The 19,836-nt window shown below is 45.6% G+C and overlaps 1 protein-coding gene across 1 annotated transcript in view; it reads left to right on the forward strand.

Annotated features, from left to right (window-relative positions):
• The window catches only part of LOC309567677 (transmembrane protease serine 3-like), an 80,947-nt gene that overhangs the window by 35,205 nt on the left and 25,906 nt on the right, over nt 1-19,836 (forward strand). The window contains exons 8-12 of the mRNA XM_082273113.1: nt 3,893-3,936; nt 6,347-6,512; nt 9,165-9,334; nt 16,669-16,764; nt 16,991-17,133. Of these exons, the coding sequence (XP_082129239.1) occupies nt 3,893-3,936; nt 6,347-6,512; nt 9,165-9,334; nt 16,669-16,764; nt 16,991-17,133 (619 nt within the window). The remainder of the gene's footprint in view (nt 1-3,892; nt 3,937-6,346; nt 6,513-9,164; nt 9,335-16,668; nt 16,765-16,990; nt 17,134-19,836) is intronic.

Below are 19,836 nucleotides of genomic sequence, written 5' to 3' on the forward strand. Positions count from 1 at the left end.
CCCAAAAAAGGGTCCTGTGCGAGTTTGGTCCGAATACGATGCAAATTCAGCCATACAATCTGTATGGCTAAATTTGCATCGCACAGAATTCACATGTGATTTGCAGAGCAGTGCGCTACGATGTCTGTCATCGCATATGTGTGAACCGGCTCTCAGAGCAGCGTGAGTTGCAAGCTATGACAGATCATTTGCAGAGCTTTCTTAAAGCTTTAAAACGACCATTCATTCCCAGTTTGTAAAAGTTGAACAAAGGTCCTAATAGGAGTGCTGATGGCCACTTTACCCACTTCCCATCCAGCGACATGCCCGCACATCACTGGATTTTCAGTGGTTGCACCGGGATGATGCCTGCAGCTGTATCACCCCGATATAGTTTTTTTTAGAGGTGGCGGTCGGCTGTCTTGTAATAGCAATTGGAGTGGCTTTCTAGCCGTTTGATTGCTATTACTAGCCTTCCATTGGGGAAAATCCATTACTTCCCTTAGTAAAAGCAGCACACATAAACACTGGCTTGGCACACATTTAACTCTTTGATCGCCCTAGATATTTAACCAACTCCCAGCCAGTGTCATTAGTAGAGTGACAGTGCATATTTTTTAGCACTGACTACTGTAATAGTGTCACTGCTTTCCACAAACTGTCAAAAGCATCAGTTAGGGGTTGATTTACTAAAGCTAGAGAGGGAAAAATGAGTCACAATTCTGCAGAGAAACCAATAGGCTTCCAGGTTTTTTGGCTAAAGCTAACCGCTTCCCGACCGACCGCCGCAGTTATACTGCGGCAGGACGGCCCTCCTGCAAAAACCGCTGTAGGTATACGTCGGTCGCGCGCCTGCAGCTAGGGGGCGAATGCGCGCCGCCGGCACGCTCCCACCCCCACTCGGCAGCGGGGACTCCGATGCACGGGGCAGGCGGCTCCAATTGCCGCCTGACACCCGCGATCTTTCCCCGCTGAGAGAGAAGAATGGTCAGCTGTTTAACCACTTAATGACCGCCCGCCGCAGATTTACTGCGGCAGGCAGCCCCTCCTCAGCGAACCGACGTAGCTGTATGTCGGTTGCGCGCCTGCAGCTAGGGGGCGAGCATACGCTCCCAGAGGCGCGCTCCCATCCCCACTCTGCAGCAGGGACTCCGATGCATGGGGCCAGCATCTCCGATTGCCGCCTGGCACCCGCGATCGCTCCCCGCTGAGAGAGGACGGGCAGCTGTTGTAAACACAGCTGACCGTTCTTCTCTCTGGAATGATCACAGAGCCCATGTGATCCTTCTATATAGGATCACATGTGATCATTTCACAAGCCCCGCCCCCCCACAGTTAGAATCACTCCTCTAGGCTCCCCTTTAACCCCTTGATCACCCACTGTGTTAACCCCTTCCTTGCCAGTGTCATTATTACAGTAACAGTGTATATTTGTAGCACTGATTACTGTAGTAATGTCACTGGCCCCCCCCCCCCCAAAAGTGTCAAAAATATCAGTTAGGGGTCCGATCTGTCCGCCGCAATGTTGCAGTCCCGCTAAAGATCGCCGCCATTACAAGTAAAAAAAAACTAACAATAAAAATGACATAAATCTTTCCCGTAGTTGGTAGACACGATAACTTTTGCGCAAACCAAAATACGCTTATTGCAATGATTGTTTACCAAAAATATGTACCAGTAAACAAATTGGCCTAAAATGTTAAAACATTTTTGATTTTACGTTTTTTTTGGGGGGAATGTTATATAGCAGAAAGTGAAAAATATTGTTTTTTTTTTTCTGAATTGTCGCTTTTATTTTTTCGTTTATAGTGCAAAAAATAAAAATCGCACAGGTGATCAAATACCACCAAAAGAAAGCTCTATTTGTGGGAAAAAGATACATTTTTGTTGGGTACAGCGTCGCACGACTTCACAATTGTCCGTTAAAGTAACGCAGTGCAAAATTGCAAAATATGGTCTGGTCATTAAGGGGGAAAACCTTCTGGTCCAGAAGTGGTTAACCAACTCCCAGCCAGTGTCATTAGTACAGTGACAATATATATTTTTAGCACTGATTACTGTATTAGTGTCAATGCTTTCCACTAAACTTTCCACTAAATTTCAGCGTTGCATGACCGCCCAATTGTCAGTTATTGTAAAGCAGTGCCGTATCGCAAAAAATGGCCTGGTCATGAGGGCGGTAAATCTTCTGGAGGTCAAGTGGTTAAAAGCTTCAACAAAGTTGACTGAAATCCCCTTTGATTGGATCCATTAACCACTTGCCGATCCGTAGATCTACGTCACTAGCCTGTGAGGGTCTAGGGAGCGAGCACGCACCCCCGGATGCGCGCTCCCGCGCGGTCACGGACCCCCCCGCGCGTGTGACCGGCGGACCCGATGTCCGCCGGTCACTCGCCGATCGTCGGTGCAGAGGGAGAAAGGCAGGCGGCTAATGTAAACAAGCCGCCTGTCATTCTCCCCTGTGTATGAACAGTGATCATAGGGTTCTACTATGTAGGACCGTTGATCATTGTTCCTACACCTCAAGCCACAGCCAATCACAGTTAGAATCACGCCCCTAGGGACACACACCACCCCTCCCTCTCAAAAAAAGTTAACCCCTTCACTGCCAGTGTCATTTTTACAGTAACAGTTCATATGTATAGCACTGATTACTGCAGTAATGTCACTGGTAACCCCAAAAGTGTCAAAAATGTCAGTCAAGGGTCCGATCTGTCCGCCGCAATGTCGCAGTCCCGCAAAAAAATCGCAGATCGCCGCCATTACGCGTTAAAAAAAAACAACAAAAACGCGATAATTTTTGTGCAAACCAATCAAAATACGCTTTTTGCAATTTTTTTTTACCAAACATAGGTAGCATAAAACAAATTGGCCGAAAATGTTAAAAAATTTTGATTTTTACATTTTTTTGGGGGGAATTTCATATAAAAAAATGGGAAAAATATTGTTATTTTTGCAAAATTGACGCTTTTTTTTTGTTTATAGCGCATGATCAAAAAATCGCACAGGTGATCAAATACCACCAAAAGAAAGCTCTGTTTGTGGGAAAAAAAGGACGTCAAATTTGTTTGGGTACAGCGTCGCACGACTGCGCAATTGTCCGTTAAAGTCACGCAGTGCCGAATCGCAAAATAGGCCCTGGTCAGGAAGGGGGTAAAATCTTCCGGGGCTTAAGTGGTTAATACAGTGAAATGTAAGCAATACAATCAACTGAATCATAGTGGCCAATCAGATTTCAGATGTGGAGTATTTTCAAGGTGCTGCATTCTTTGTTCTAATTGGTCTCAAATTCCTCCACACCAAACCCACTCATCCATGTCTTTATGGACCTTGCTTTGTGCACTGGGGTGCAGTCATGTTGGACCAGGAAGGGGCCATCCCTAAACTGTTCCCACAAAGTTGGGAGCATGAAATTGTCCAAAAAAGAGTTCCCTTCACTGGAACTAAGGGGCCAAGCCCAACCCCTGAAAAACAACCCCACACCATGATCCCCCCTCCACCAAATGATTTGGACCATTGCACAAAGCAAGGACCATAAAGACATGGATGAGCAAGTTTGTGGTGGAGGAACTTGACTGACCTGACTTCAACCCGATAGATCACCTTTGGGATGAATTAGAGTGGAGACTTAGAGCCAGGCCTTCTCATCCAACATCAGTGCCTGACCTCACAAATGCGCTTCTGGAAGAATGGTCAAACATTCCCATAGACACACTCCTAAACCTTGTGGCCATCCTTCCCAGAAGAGTTGAAGCTGTTATAGCTGCAAAGGGTGGGCCAACTCAATATTGAACCCTACGGACTAAGACTGGGATGCCATTAAAGTTCATGTGTGTGTAAAGGCAGGCGTCCCAATACTTTTGGTAATATAGTGTATATTGAAATCTTGTGTCCTTTTGTGTTTTTTTTGCAGTGAAACGTGCCCAGCTCAGGAGGGGGTGTCACTGCAGTGCACAGGTAAGACACTGATCACTGCCACAGGCAAGCTGGGAGCAAACAGTAGAAGTTTTTAACGACTGCAATATAGTCGATGACCAGAAGATGGTGCCAGATATCCTACTCTTTCTGAACAATGATACAAAAGCTGAACTCCAGGAAGATAATACAAATAAAAAAAAGACACTTAAAACAGTATTAAACCTGAAAATAAACTTTTTATTATATTGCAGCTTACCAATACTTTTACTCGTTTTCTTTTTAGGCGTTCTTTTTACCATTTTCATCTGGTGATCCAACAAGTCTGTTGTATGTCAAAAGAACAAGCTCTTCAGTTTCCAGCAGAATGTATCAGTTTACATGGCAGGGGTGATTAAAATGATCAGATTTGTTTTTATTCTTGTAAAAACTTTATCCCAAAAGGAAAAAAAAAAAAAACTATTTGCTTTTAACTGTTTATAAATCTGTTAATACATTTACCAATACCCCCAGACTGACAATGCCACTGTCTGCTGTGCCTTCTGTGCTCATTCATCCAGAGTGGTGTCTCACTAATACAGTAGGTGTGTTACTGGGCAGATCACTAGGGGAAAAAAGGCAAAGAAATGAAAACGAATGCAGTCCCTACATCTAATGATTGATAAACTGCAATATAAAACATTTTTGGTTTTGGGTTTAAAACCCCTTAATAGTGGACTTTCACCCTAAAGGGGAAGTTTAGCTTTCAAGAATTCCTTCCCCCTCCTCTAACAATATTAAAGGTATATTATTTTTTTTTTTTTGTGGGGGGGGCCCTAGTTTTGGCAGATATCTACGCCACCTTAATTGCGTAGGTGATTCCGCTGGAAGTCCCGATCCGCGAGCTTCTGGGACACATCACAGGTCCCAAAGAGGCTGTGGGACCATCCGCAAAGCGCAGCATGACTCTGGTATGCAATGGGAAACTGGCTGTGAAGCTACAAGGAGCCACAAACCGATTTACCAGACTAAACATGCTGGTGCTGGGGACCAGGGCCAGGACAGGGGGGGCAAGAGGGGTGGTGGCCCTGGGCACTGTGGTATCATGTGAGGCGGAGGGGAGGGGATTTGTGTTGGGAGGGGGGATTTAATTTGATGGGCAGGAGGGGATAAGAATTGTCTTAGAAGAGAAAATGGGGGGGGGGGGGGTCTGGGAATGGTGATTTAGAGGGATTTGTGTTGGGAAGGGGAATGGGAGAAAAGGATTTGTGCTAGGAGGGGGGAATTGGCTTGATTTATGCTAGAAGAGGTGATATGGTAGAGGGTGGGGGGGGGAGGGGGAGAGAATTGTGCTGGTAGGGATGATTGAAGGGATTTGTGCTAGGGGGAGAAATTATTTTTGGGGAGATTTGTGCTAGGATGGGGAATTAGGGGGGCAATTTGTGCTCGGTGGGGATGAGAGGACAAAGATTTGTGCTGGGAGGGGGGATTGTAGCAGGGTGGGGCTGATTTATGAGAGGAGGGGGAATTTATGTTTAGGGGGTAAGCTTGCATATTGGTACTCACATGCTGGCACATAATGCAAATACATCTAGGGGGGGGTGGGGGGCTGCAGTTTGACATGTTTGCCCTGGGCTCTAGGTGACCTTGTCCCAGCACTGCCGTGGACCAGTGTTGGCTGGTGCTCCATGGGCCGGGGGGGGGGGCATCAGATGGGCCCCAATATACCCCCCGGACCACACCAGCTCCAGCCCGCACACCATACCCCCCCCCCCTGATCGTCGGCTCACTCACCCTGGACTGACATGTGGAGGGCAGGCAGCAGTCTCCTCCGTGGGTCGGGCTTCCCTCCTCCTTCTTGGCCATTAGCATGGCTTCTCCTTTTTTGGCCAATCGGGAAATTCTCTCAGGACCGGCTTCCTGATTGGCCAGGAGGAGAATCAGTGTGGCAATAGTGAATAGTCATTCGCTATTGTCACACAACTGGGTGGGCTCAGGGCGCAGTGCTCTGCGCCCCGAGCCCACCCTTTTTTGAAGCCTATTAGAGCCTCTGGCTCTAATCACGTGCTTCAAAAATAAAAACAAAACCCCATTGGAATCCATGTGTCCGGCGCCCTGCATGTAGATTAGGGGGCCAGACGCATGGATGAGGGGGCGGCGCCCCTGCGCCCCCAATGGATGGGCCGCCACTGCCGTGGACCCAAAGACCAGTGAAGAACTGGCTAGGGTGAGCACGGCGCGGGATCCCTGCACAGGTAAGTGTCCTTATACTAAAAGTCAGCAGCTACAGTACGTGTAGTTGCTGACTTTTAATTTTTTTTTCTAGAGACTGAAGAATGGCTTTATTGCACTTGTGTGTTCTTTTTAAAATATCTAAATGTTGTAAAAAGAAAATGTAAATTTTTTTTTTTATTTAACAAGAAGTGGTGCTCTGTTTGAAGCCATTTGTCTGCCTATTTTCCATTTGTCGCAGATTGCGGGCGGTCAGCTTCAGAGAGTCAGCGTATCATTGGAGGATCTCCATCAGCCTGGGGACGTTGGCCATGGGTAGCCAGCCTGCGTTGGGATGGACGCCATGTTTGCGGAGGATCCATCATTTCAGCGCAGTGGGTGATGAGTGCGGCTCACTGCTTTGTCCTGTGAGTCTTTTTCTAGCAGTTCACAATGATGTGGTCTCGCAGTATGTAATAATAGAGTTGTAAAACTATCGCTCAGTAGTATTACTTTATAGACTGGTGCACTGCAGAAGACATCAGTACATGAGGTGTAGGCGTCAATCATGGCTTTAAACTTCTTTCTGGTCTCTCATAGGTATTCTCCCAGTATACACACTATATTGTCAAAAATATTGGGACGCCTGCCTTTACACGCACATGAACTTTAATGGCATACCAGTCTTAGTCCGTAGGGTTCAATATTGAGTTGGCCCACCTTTTGCAGCTATAAAAGCTTCAACTCTTCTGGGAAGGCTGTCCACAAGGTTTAGGAGTGTGTCTATGGCAGGGGTGCCCAAACTATGGCCCTCCAACTGTTAAGGAACTACAATTCCCATGAGGCATTGCAAATCTCTGATATTCACAGACATAACTAGGCATGATGGAAATTGAGGTTCCTGAACAGCTGGAGGGCCATAGTTTGGACATAGCTGGTCTATGGGAATGTTTGACCATTATTCCAGAAGCGCATTTGGGAGGTCAGGCACTGATGTTGGATGAGATGGCCTGGCTCCCAGTCTCCGCTCTAATTCATCCCAAAGGTGTTCTATTGGGTTGAGGTCAGGACCAGTCAAGTTCCTCCACCCCAAACTCGCTCATCCATGTCTTTATGGACCTTGCTTTGTGCACTGGTCCAAATCATTTGGTGGAGGGGGGATTATGGTGTGGGGATGTTTTTCAGGGGTTGTGCTTGGCCCCTTAGTTCCAGTGAAGGGAACTCTTAGGGCGTCAGCATACCAAGACATTTGGACAATTTCATGTTCCCAACTTTGTGGGAACAGTTTGGGGATGGCCCCTTCCTGTTCCAACATGACTGCACACCAGTGCACAAAGCAAGGTCCATAAAGACATGGATGAGCGAGTTTGTGGTGGAGGAACCTGACTGGCCTGCACAGAGTTCTGACCTCAACCCAATAGAATACCTTTGGGATGAATTAGAGCGGAGACTGCGAGCCAACAGGAACAGGAAGGGGCCTTCCCTAAACTGTTCCCACAATGTTGGGAGCATGAAATTGTCCAAAATGTCTTGGTATGCGGACGCCTTAAGAGTTCCCTTCACTGGAACTAAGGGGCCAAGCTCAATCCCTGGAAAAACACCCCACACCATAATCCCCCCTCCACTAAATGATTTGGACCAGTGCACACTCTAATCCAGGCATGTCCAACCTGCGGCCCAGTACTGCAGGCAATGCGGCCCACTGCCCCCTGACATTTTTTTTTTGCTGGGGAGAATGGAAGTAGGGTCGGGGGCACAGCCACAGCAGCTTACAACTAAAGGTAGGCAGAGGCTGCCTCAGAGGGGAGGGGAGCATGTGCAGTGTTTCTGACTCCTACCACCATGACCACTTCAAATCACTGAAGTGATCATGGTGGTTTGCGTGTTCCTTTATTATCTCTCAGAAGAAGTAAACCTCTGTATACTGATTCCATTTCATGTGATCATCCTCTAGTTGTGTTAAATTAGTGCGGGGGGTGCGGTGGCGCGGGAAGGGTGCGGCGGAATTTTATTACTTTATATGCGGCCCGAGAAAATTTCTCTATACTCAATGTGGCCCAGAGAAGCCAAAAGGTTGGACACCCATGCTCTAAACCTTGTGGACAACCTTCCCAGAAGAGTTGAAGCTGTTATAGCGGCAAAGGGTGGGCCAACTCAATATTGAACCCTACAGACTAAAGGCACTTTTCCCCTGCAAGTACCAGCTCGGCTCCACTCGGCACTGCTTGGCCCAGCTTGGCTCAGTTTGCTTTTCCACTGCGTGGTACGAGTCGGCACCTTTCAGCACTGTATAGGCTCTACACGGGTCCACTGTTGTAGTACTTAGTAGTAAGTGGGTGGAATTACAGCGATTCTCTGACCAATCAGTGGCTAGTAGTGACAAACAATGCTGCATGCAAAGGATTGTGGGATATGGTATCAGTACGGCCTGCTTGGAACCCCAACCGAGGTGGTACTGTTTAAGCGAGCCGTACCGATGCCGTACCATGTAGTGGAAAAGCGCCGCTGCACCAAACCGCACCGAACCGTTCTAACCCGTACCATGCGGGAGCATGCAGTGGAAAAGCGCCAAACCGATCCGTACTATGCAGTGGAAAAGCGCCATAAGACTGTTATGCCATTAAGGTTCATTTGCGTGTAAAGGTAAGTGTCCCAATACTTTTGACAATATAGTGTATAATGACATGTTCTGTTATGTTCTCTGAATACAGCTGACTTTGTTGCCAAAGGATATACTGATTGTTCACTTCCAAATTCTATTTTTCCAAGCACCTTGATAGACATATTAAATGCTGTCTATTAAATAAGATGGAGCTGTTTTTTCTGGCAGATGTTTCCAGCCACAATGATGGAGACCAAAATGAAATCAACTACAAATGACAATGCAGTGCAAACCATTTAACCAATAGATGCTGGAAAAATGAATACTGACACTGAAACACATTGGCTGTTTTATGTAATGATGTTAAAGAACCATTAAAGCACTTTTGGATTCTTTACCCATTTGGCTGGGTGCTCCTGCTGTATTTTTATGCTTTGAGTACTCTCCATTCTAGGCCTGACTGTTTTCCATATCGCAGGTCTAACTTCCTTACCGTGGATCGATGGAAGGTTCACGTCGGCTCTACATCTCTCAACCCTTCAACATCTGTCTCCATCCGCAGCATCTACTACAATGGATTCTACAACCCCGAAACCAATGACTTTGATGTTGCTTTGATCAAAACCAGCCAGCCTATGGCCTTCTCTGGTATGTCAGTCTTATTATATAGTATCATAATGTATCTGGATGGAGCAGGAGAATCAAAAACATGCTACATTTTACTCATAGAAAATGTATTCAAATTTTGTAGTACAGAAACACATTTTTCCTGACATAAGCAAAATGGTTCAGCGCCAGGGCCGGTGCTTCCACTAAGCAAACTAGGCAGCTGCCTAGGGCGCATTGTCACCTAGGGGCGCAGCCACGAGTCAGCACTCTCCTTTATTAATGATCCCTGTGAGCTGAGGGGAGGGGCAGCAGTGGGGGAGGAAGAAGGGTCAGAGGAAGATGCTAGGTGTCTGGGGCAGTGGCGGAACTACTTGGGGGGACCCCAAGAGGCAGGAAGGGAGCCCACCGGAGTGCTGCCTGCATGATGATCCTCTTCGGCTGGAGCTGTGGTGAGCACTGTGGTCCAGGAGAGGAGTGTCCTAGGAAAAGGAATCACAGTGAAGGAGGACAGAGCACGGGCCACTCTCTTCATACCGCTCAGTGAGCGTCCCCAGAATAGGGGATCGCGGTCCCTGGGTGTGACATGGAGGATCCCTGGTGTGAAAGGGAATCGGGGTCACCAGGTGTGTCATGGGGAATCGGAGTCACCAGGTGTGACATGGGGGATAGGGGTCACTGGGTGTAACAGGGATTCGGGGTTACCAGGTGTGCCATGAGGAATTGGGGTTCCTGGGTGTGCTATGGTGGATTGAGGTCCCCAGGTGTGATATGGAGGAACATCAGGGTCCCCCAGGTGTGACATGGAAAAACATCAGGGTCTCTCCGGGTATGACATGGAGGAACATCAGGGACCCCTGGTGTGACATATAGGAACATTGGGGTCACTAGGTATGACAGCATGACATATAGGAACACTGGGTTCCTTGGGTGTGACATGGAGGAACATCAGGGTCAGTGGGTATGACAGCAAGACATGGAGGAATATTGGGGTCCCAGAATGTGACATGGAAAAACATCAGGGTCCCTGGGTGTGACATAGAATGACATCAGGTTCCCCAGGTGTGACATGGAGGAATATGGGGGTCACTGGGTACAACAGCATAACATGGAGGAACCATCAGATCAGGGTCACTGGGTTGGACATAGAGGAGTTTTTAACCCCTACCCTTTTTATTTTTTTTGGAGGGGGGAGGGGGGGGCGCAAGTAGCTGGTCTTGCCTAGGGCGTAAAATAGTCTAGCACCGGCCCTGTTCAGCGCTGCTACTGATATCCAAACTATAAATGCACAAATAAGCAAAAGTGCAAATCTAATGCCAATGCAATACATTCTATCAATCAAACACTTCTTTTAAATACGTGCAATGGAATAATCAAAACGATATAGTGAGTGCAGAAAAATGTCCAATAACTCAATATACAGTAAATAGTGTCCATTCAGTGCAACAATATAACAATAAATATAAAATATAATGTCCATTCAGTGCCAAATAAGGAAAGTGCGTCTGTGCTCCACTTGCTATAATAAAGTGCCTGGTGCTCCCCCTGTGGTTCCCTACTTACCACAAAACTCTAGTAATCTGGCAGAAAATAGATCCTTTTCTGTTGTTACAGCTCCTTGGAACACCACATATTATCCGGTCACTAGGAGAGATCCTTATAGGTGGCCATCCTTATGTCCAAGGTATCCTCATAAAGATAAATTGCCATCCATAGTGAAGTAAGTTCAGATATAGATTTTATTATTAAAAGAAACCTACTTACACTAGGTAGAAATCACATATACAAAGTGCGGCGCGGTGGTTCGCTGCTCTTGACGTCGTTCTAGATCCGGTACGCTCAGCCAATCGCTAGATGCGTTTCGCCATCCAATCAGGCGTCTTCCGTAGTATTTATACTTATTTCAATTTTATGCACATTAATTTACCATAAGCGCGAGGAATTACCTTTTCTTTATTTTTCCTGACAGACTCCATGGCAGCATACGTACGTGTAGCTCCGCCTCCTCTCCTACCCCATTGGACCCCACTCCCATAAATCTTTGCTCCGAGTCAGGACCGTGTTCCTTTTTTGTCCTCCTCCTACAGTTTCAATACTTACCCGGTGACTGCGCATTCCACCAGAGGGATCTGTACATCATGGGCGGCCTCCCGGCATTTCGCGCCTGAAGTTATCTGCAAAGCGGCTTCATGGTCCTCGATCAATACCTTTATGGCTCATTATTGTGTCTAACCAGCTTCTTTGTCCTCTGTTAATTTTGGTTTAAGAATTCTGTCAGTTGATGGTGCAAATTAAACCATTTTTCTGTTTGACCAGAAGTGCCCATCCGGGAGTGTATGGCTAGGTATTTCCCGTATGTAGGCTGCCATGGAGTCTGTCAGGAAAACTTAAAATTTCCTATCAAATACTTACCGTAATTTTCCTTTCCTGGTGGACTTCATGGAGCTGGAGTTCCCTCCCATCTCCTAGAGTAGTCTAGTCATGGAACATGGCTCCTGACTCGGAGAAAAGATTTATGGGAGTGGGGCAGTGCTTTAAGTGGCCCAAAAGAGGTGCCGTTACTCTTTTATAGCCTATACATTTTTTTTATATCAGGGCCCCCACAGAGCGCCCCCCACCTCACATTAGGGTCCCCACAGAGCCCCCCCACATCAGGGTCCCCACAGAGCCCCCCGTACATCAGGGTCCCCACAGAGCCCCCCCTCACATCAGGGTCCCCACAGAGCCCCCCCCTCACATCAGGGCCCGCACAGGGCGCCCCCACCTCACATCAGGGTCCCCACAAAGCCTCCCCACATCAGGGTCCCCACAGAGCCCCCCCCCACATCAGGGTCCCCACAGAGAGCCCCCCCCACATCAGGGTCCCCACGGAGCGCCCCCACCCCACATCAGGGTCCCCACAGAGCACCCCCCCTCCTCACATTAGGATCTCCACAGAGCCCCCCCATCCCTTCCCACATCAGGGTCCCCACAGAGCCCCCCCATCCCATCCCATCCCACATCAGGGTCCCCAGAACTGCTCCTACTCACGTTTTTAGGCTGAGGCTGACACACAGGACTCACTGTGCTGTTCTGGCCTGGAGTAGCTGGAGGTAGGAGGTGGGTGAAGCCAACACTCCACTTGGCGCACAGCAGAGGAGGAAGGAGGCTCCGTAGTATATGCTGGGGCCTCGCTCTCCTCCTCAGATGACCTCACTGGTTGCTAGACGCTGGGCGGCGATAGCAACGTGTGCACTGCAGTACAGGCCAGCAGCGTGGCAGCTCTGCTGCCGCTGCTGGCCTGGGCTGGGACTCCGGAGCAGGGGGACTCACTGGTGGTGACTGGTCTGGCTCTGGAGTGGGAAATATTCTCAGGGGGGGGCGATGGGGGCGCAGATGTCCAAAATGAGCGTACCGTTACGCTTAGGTGCACGGAGAGGTGGTGGTACGCTCAAGAGCCATATTTGGAAGTGGCGGTACTGAGTACCGGTGCGTACTGGCCCACTTAAAGCACTGGAGTGGGGTCCTATGGGGTAAGTGAGGAGGCGGAGCTACCCGTACGTATGCTGCCATGGAGTCCATCAGGAAAGGAAAATTACGGTAAGTATTTGATAGGAAATTTTCTTTTTTTTTTTTCAACATTAAATCTTTATTGTTTTTAACATATTACAACAGGAAATTAAAATTATCAGAAAAGTTGCAAGGTTTAAGAATGTCATAAATAAAACAGCAAAAGATGTGTTAGTACATCAAGACGTTCTACAAAACTGAGAACTTGTATAAAGAATCTGAAAATATATCATACGGAATTATTATGGTATTGACTTTCCATCCAAAGTTTCCATGTGGCATCAAAAAACTTACGTGAAGAGGTTTTATCAGAGTAAATTTTTTTCATACGAGAATTGTAGATTAATCAAGTTTATGGTTTCAGAAGGGTTAGGTGCCAAGTTGGTCTTCCAGTGTCTAGCTATCACCGTTTTTGCAGCCACCAGTGAGTAGAAGACAACTGTTCTTAGGAGTTGAGGGGATTTTTCCATTCCTATGTGAAGTATAGCTAAGGCAGGGTCAGGTTTCGTCAGGATCCCTGTGACTTTAGAAATAATATAGAAGTTTTTCTTCAAGTAGCTGGTGATGCTTTTACAGGACCAAAATATGGGGAGAAGGTTCCCAGTTTGGCCGCATTCTCTCCAACAAAGGTGCGATTGGGATTTGGAAATTTTGGAAGGTTAATATGGTGTTAGATACCTCCGGGAGAGAAGTTTTTGTGATTGCTCCCAATGTGAAATGCAGTGGGATAGGGAATAATTGCAGCGAATGGCCATTTTCCATTGGGTGTCAGAGAAAGTATTGCGGAGATCTACCTCCCATTTTAACATGGGTGATGATTTAGTAAAGACTGTTTTGTTTTGTAGGGTTTTGTAAAACAGGGAGATAGCTTTGTGTGTGGGGTTTGAGGAAGAGAGGAACTTCACTGGTCTTTGGGTCCACGGCAGTGGCAGCCCATCCATTGGGGGCGCCGCCCCTCCATTCATGCGTCCGGCCCCCTAATCTACATACAGGGCGCCAGAAGCATGGATTCCAATGGGGTTTTTTTTTTTGGAAGCATGTGATTAGAGCCAGAGGCTCTAATAGGCTTCAAAAAAAGGGTGGGCTCAGGGCGCAGAGCACTGCGCCCTGAGCCCACCCAGTTGTGTGACAATAGCGAATAAATATTTGCTATTGTCACACAGATCCTCCTCCTGGCCAATCAAGCCATGCCATTGGCCAAGGAGGAGGAGACGCAGAGTGAGCCTGCGATCGGGGGGGGGGAAAGGTATGGTGTGCGGGCTGATGTGGTCGGGGGGGGGGGTATGGTGTGGTCCATCTAACGCCCCTCCCCCCCGGAGCACCAGCCACCACTGACTGCCAGATAAGTTCAGGTAGTTTTATTTCGGGAATGGGGTGCTTGGCAATGAAGGATGCAATTTGGTGATATGTGAAGAATAGATTTTTAGGTAGGTTGAATTCTGTAATTAAAGATTCTAACGGTTTAGGGGCTTTGTCAAGAATGACTTGGTCTATCCAGAGAATTCCCATTTCCTCCCAATTTTTTAGGGATATACATGGTATGAGGAGTTCTGAGACTCTCAGAGGATATCTCATAGTGTGGGTTGTGGGCCAGAAACACATTTTTGATTGTAGCTGCGAAGGGAAATACCGATATACAGCTCATCAATTTATAGCCAGTAAGAGCTGAACATGGAAATGGTAACCCGGAACAAGAGCACAGCGCAAATTCATTCCATGGAACTCTCTTTTGTGTGTAGCAAAAAGCACTCAATTTTAAAACCTGATTCTGAAGTCTTAATGAAAGAAGAAGTGGCAAAATTAAAATGTATTTGAAAGCTTATTAGCACCATTAGGGTGCCTCTGCAAAACGTGTTCTTTCTTTAAAGCCAAATTAAATGATCAGTTTAACCCCCTGCATGCCTAAGCCTTTTTCTGACTCTTGTAGCTTACGAGTTAAAATCTGTATTTTTTGCTAGAAAATTACTTAGAACCCCCAAATATTTTATATCTATATATATATATATATATATATATATATATATATATATATATATATATATATATTTTTTTTTTTTTTTTAGCAGAGACCCTAGAGAATAAAATGGCGATTGTTGCAATATTTTATGTCACACTGTATTAGCGCAGCGTTCTTTCAAATGCAATTTTTTGGGGAAGATATACACTTTTATGAATAAAAAAAAAAAAAAAAAGTTAGCCCAATTTTTTTGGGGGGATAATGTGAAAGATGATGGACGAGTAATTATATACCTAACATGTCATGCTTTAACCACTTAAGGATCAGGCCTATTGCTGACACTTGTTGTTTACAAGTTAAAATCAGTATTTTTTGCTAGAAAATTACTTAGAACCCCCAAACATTTTATATATCTATATATTTTTTTTTTTTAGCAGAGACCCTAGAAAATAAAATGGCGATCGTTGCAATATTTTATGTCACACTGTATTAGCGCAGCGTTCTTTCAAATGCAATTTGTTTGGGAAGATATATACTTTCATGAATAATATAAAAAAAAAAGTTAGCCCAATTTTGTTTTTGGATAATATGAAAGATGATGTTACGCCGAGTTATTATATACCTAACATGTCATGCTTTAACCACTTAAGGATCAGGCCTATTGCTGACACTTGTTGTTTACAAGTTAAAATCAGTATTTTTTGATAGAAGATTACTTAGAACCCCCAAACATGATTGATATATATATATATATATATATATATATATATATATATATATATATATATATATATATATATATATATCAAATATTTTTTTTTTTGGCTAAGACACTGGAGGATAAAATGGCGGTCATTGCAATATTTTTTGTCACGCGGTATTTGTGCAGCGGCCTTTTCAAACTTCATTTTTTTGGAAATTACGTTTTTTTTGGAAATTTAAATTTGCATTTCGCTGCATTTAAGAAAACGAAACAGTAAAGTTAGCCCAATTTTTTCTTTAATGTGAAAGATAATGTTAGGACAAGTAAATAGATACCCAGCATGTCATGCTTCAAAATTGCGCACACTCCTGGAATTGCGACAAACATTGGTACCTACAAATCTCCATAGGGGACGCTTTAAAATTTTTTACAGGTTACCAGTTTAGAATTACAGAGGAGGTCTAGGGCTCAAATGATTGCTCTCACTCTTTAATGATTGCGGTGATACCTCACATGTGTAGTTTGAACACCGTTTACATATGTGGGCGAGACTTGCGTATGCGTTTCTCTTCTGCGCACAAGCTCGAAGGGACGGGGCGCTTTAAATTTTTTTTTTTTTTTATTTATTTTACCTTTTATTTTTACACTGTCCCTGTAAAAAAAAAATTTTTTGATCACTTTTATTCCTATTACAAGGAATGTAAACATCCCTTGTAATAGAAATAAGCAGGACAGGTCCTCTTTAATGTGAGATCTGGGGTCAAAAAGACCTCACATCTCACATCTACACTAAAAAGCAAAAAAAAAAAAAAAAAAATCATTAAAAAAAATGGGCCCTTTAAGGCCCTTGGGAGGAAACGACATATGACGCTCCAGTCCTCCAAGGCCATAGAGTGGAGTGGGGCCAGCTTGCCCTCACTCAACTTCCTGCTTAGCAGGGGAGAGGATCGGATCATTTTCGCCGTTACCGATAGCTCTGGTAAGCGGGGAAAACGACTGGGAAGTGGTGGGAGGGGCACCTCTCCTACCGCCCATAAAAGTGATCCCGCAGAGAATCTTTAGATACTTTATAGATAGATACTTTATTAATGCAGATTCATCTTTTTTATTTTGGTTTGACATGTTGTTTCTGCTCATGCCCTGATTTCTCTTCCAATTTTCTTGCAGAGACCCTTCGGCCGGTGTGCCTGCCCAGGACTAATCAGGAATTTCAGGCCACAGGAAACTGCTGGATAAGTGGCTGGGGACACGTGAGCGAGGGTGGTGAGGAGCCAGTGGAGCTCAATGTGTGTGGCTGGGCTCTTGTGTATGGCTAGCTGTCTGCTGTGATATATTGATCCATGCTGTTTGATTGTCTGCCATCAGTGATAACATATTGGCCCCAACAATATATCCTCAAAAAAAAAAACGCCATTACGCCGAGCTTTGGATGGCTGGCAAGAGGAGGTCAAGGGTGGCTTATAGTTTCTTTCTGTCCCATGATACCTAGGTCAGCTGTCTCCAGTCCTACGGGAGGCCAAGGTCCACCTGATCAGCAACAGCATCTGTAATCAGTCGTCTCACTATCCTGGAATGATCAGCAAGAGAATGTTATGTGCCGGCTATCTGGATGGAAAAGTGGATTCCTGTCAGGTATACTTTTGCACAAATAGGAATGTGCTTTGTGCAATCAATCCTAGTCTCAGTGCAATATATCCATGTGAGTCTGTCAATCCTATGAACATCCAGAAAGTATTTACAGCGCTTCCGTTTTTCCACATTTTGTTATGATACAGCCTTATTCCAAAATTGATTAAATTCATTATTTTCCCCAAAATTCTACAAACAATCCCCTATAATGACAATGTGAAAGAAGTTTGTTTGAAATCTTTGCAAATTTATTAAAAATAAAAAAAAAAACAAAAAAAAATCCCATGTATATAAGTATTCACAGCCTTCGCCATGACACTCAAAATTGAGCTCAGGTGCATCCTGTTTCACCGTTCATCCTTGAGATGTTTCTACAACTTGATTGGAGTCCACCTGGGGTAAATTCAGTTCATTGGACATGATTTGGAAAGGCACACATCTGTTTATATAAGGTCCCACAGTTAATAGTGCATGTCAGAGCATAAACTAAGCCATGCAGTCCAAGGAATTGTCTGTAGACCCCCGAGACAGGATTGTATTGAGGTATAGATCTGGGGTAGTGCACAGAAAAATTTCTGCAGCATTGAAGGTCTCATTGAGCGCAGTGGCCTTCATCATCTGTAAATGAAAGAAGTTTGGAACCACCAGGACTCTTCCTAGAGCAGGCCGCCCGGCCAAACTGAGCCATCGGGTGAGAAGGGCCTTAGTTAGGGAGGTGACCAAGAACCCGATGGTCACTCTGACAGAGCTCTAGCGTTTCTCTGTGGAGAGAGGAGAACCTTCCAGAAGAACCTTCCAGAAGAACAACCACTTCACCAATCAGCCCTGTATGGTAGATTGGCCAAACAGAAGCCACTCCTCAGTAAAAGGCACATGATTGCCTGTCTGGAGTTTGCCAAAAGGCACCTGAAGGACTCTCAGACCATGAGAAAGAAAATTCTCTGGTCTGATGAAACAAAGATTGAACTTTTTGGCCTGAATGGCAAGCTTCACGTCTGGAGGAAACCAGGCACTGCTCATCACCTGGCCAATACCATTCCTACAGTGAAGCATGGTGGTGGCAGCATCATGCTGCGGGGATGTTTTTTAATGGCAGGAACTGGGAGACTAGTCAGGATCGAGGGAAAGATGAATGCAGCTATGTATAGAGACGCCCTTGATGAAAACCTGCTCAAAAGTGCTCTGAAACTCATACTGGGGAAAGGTTCACCTTCCAACAGGATAATGACCCTAAGCACACAGCCAAGATAAAAAAGGAGTGGCTACTATCTCAGCCAATGAGGAGGGGAGTCCTGGATGACCGAGACATTCCTACAACATCGCTGGAGCTAGAGGGACCTCAGGTAAGTATGAAGGGGGCTGCTGCACACAAAAGGCTTTTTATCTTAATGCATAGAATTTACTTAGCAGAGTGGCCTCTTTAACAGAACACATCATTACTATCCCTGCAAGGCAATTTTATACACTACCGTAGGATAGCACCGATAAAAAGGAAGCAGACTTCTGCCTTACAAGGCCACTGAAGTCATGAAAGGTAGTCATTAAAAGTGAGAAACCCATTGGTTCTTCTGGAAAGCTTGAATGCATCTAGGACAGTGATGACGAACCTTGGCACCCCAGATGTTTTGCAACTAAATTTCCCATAATGCTCAACTACATTGCAGTGGGCAAGAGCATCGTGGGAAATGTAGTTCCAAAACATCTGGGATGCTATGGTTCACCATCACTGATCTAGGACAGGGGTGGCAAATTGCATTTAATCGAGGGCCGAATCAGCAATATGATTGCCCTCAAAAGGGCCAGTTGTATCTGCAAGACTAGATGTTCAGAGCATCACCTACCCTTACATAAGATGTCACGAGCCTCCCCACCATCAGAAGTTGAATCCCCCACCCTCCCTTACATTACAGTACACCACCCTTACCTTGTGCTGCTTCTGGGAAAAAGCTGGAGGCATTGCTGGAAAGCAGAAAGCACAGGGTCTGAAGGAGGTCTCCTGCAGCTGTAGGAGAGGTGCGAGGGCCACATGAAATGGCCTGGAGGGCCGGATTCGGCCCGCGGGCCTTGTGTTTGCCCCATGTGATGTAGGAGGATAACAAACCCACGCTGTTACCTGAGTGCATGTTTCCTGTTTGGGGACCACTCTTCACTCTGCAGACTCAACAGAGGATTGGTAAGTGGTCAATGGTGTACTGAAAAACAGCGCTTGCAAAAAAAAAATATAATAAAAATAAAATAAATGTGGGTCACCAATGTGATGGTGATCATAAAGTGCAATCGTGCTAGATCCAAAATTGATAAATACAATAAATGATCACAAATACAAAGCGCAATAGTGCTGATACAATATACATCAGGTGCAATAAATGCAAAGTGCAATGGTGCTAAGTGCAACAGTACTTAGTGCAACAAAAGATCACAAATGCAAATGGACACTGGTGTGACAGTCCAATGTGATTGCTCACATATAGTCCAATACTGAGTGCAACGTGCTCAAAAGTGCCACTGTCAAAAAGTGCAATAAGTGCTCCAAACGGTGCAAAGGTGCCACAAATCCCTTTGGGAATCCACTCACCGGAGCCGATGGACCTTCAAAAAAGGTCAAATGAGCTTTATAATAAATCAAATGGACTGGACTCCTCCAAGGAAAAATCCCAGTAGATCCAGTAGTGGTCAATGCCAACTTCAAGTGAGCCAACTGCCTTG

The sequence above is a fragment of the Pelophylax lessonae genome, assembly GCF_965119305.1.
Source record: "Pelophylax lessonae genome assembly, chromosome: 12".
Taxonomy (NCBI): domain Eukaryota; kingdom Metazoa; phylum Chordata; class Amphibia; order Anura; family Ranidae; genus Pelophylax; species Pelophylax lessonae.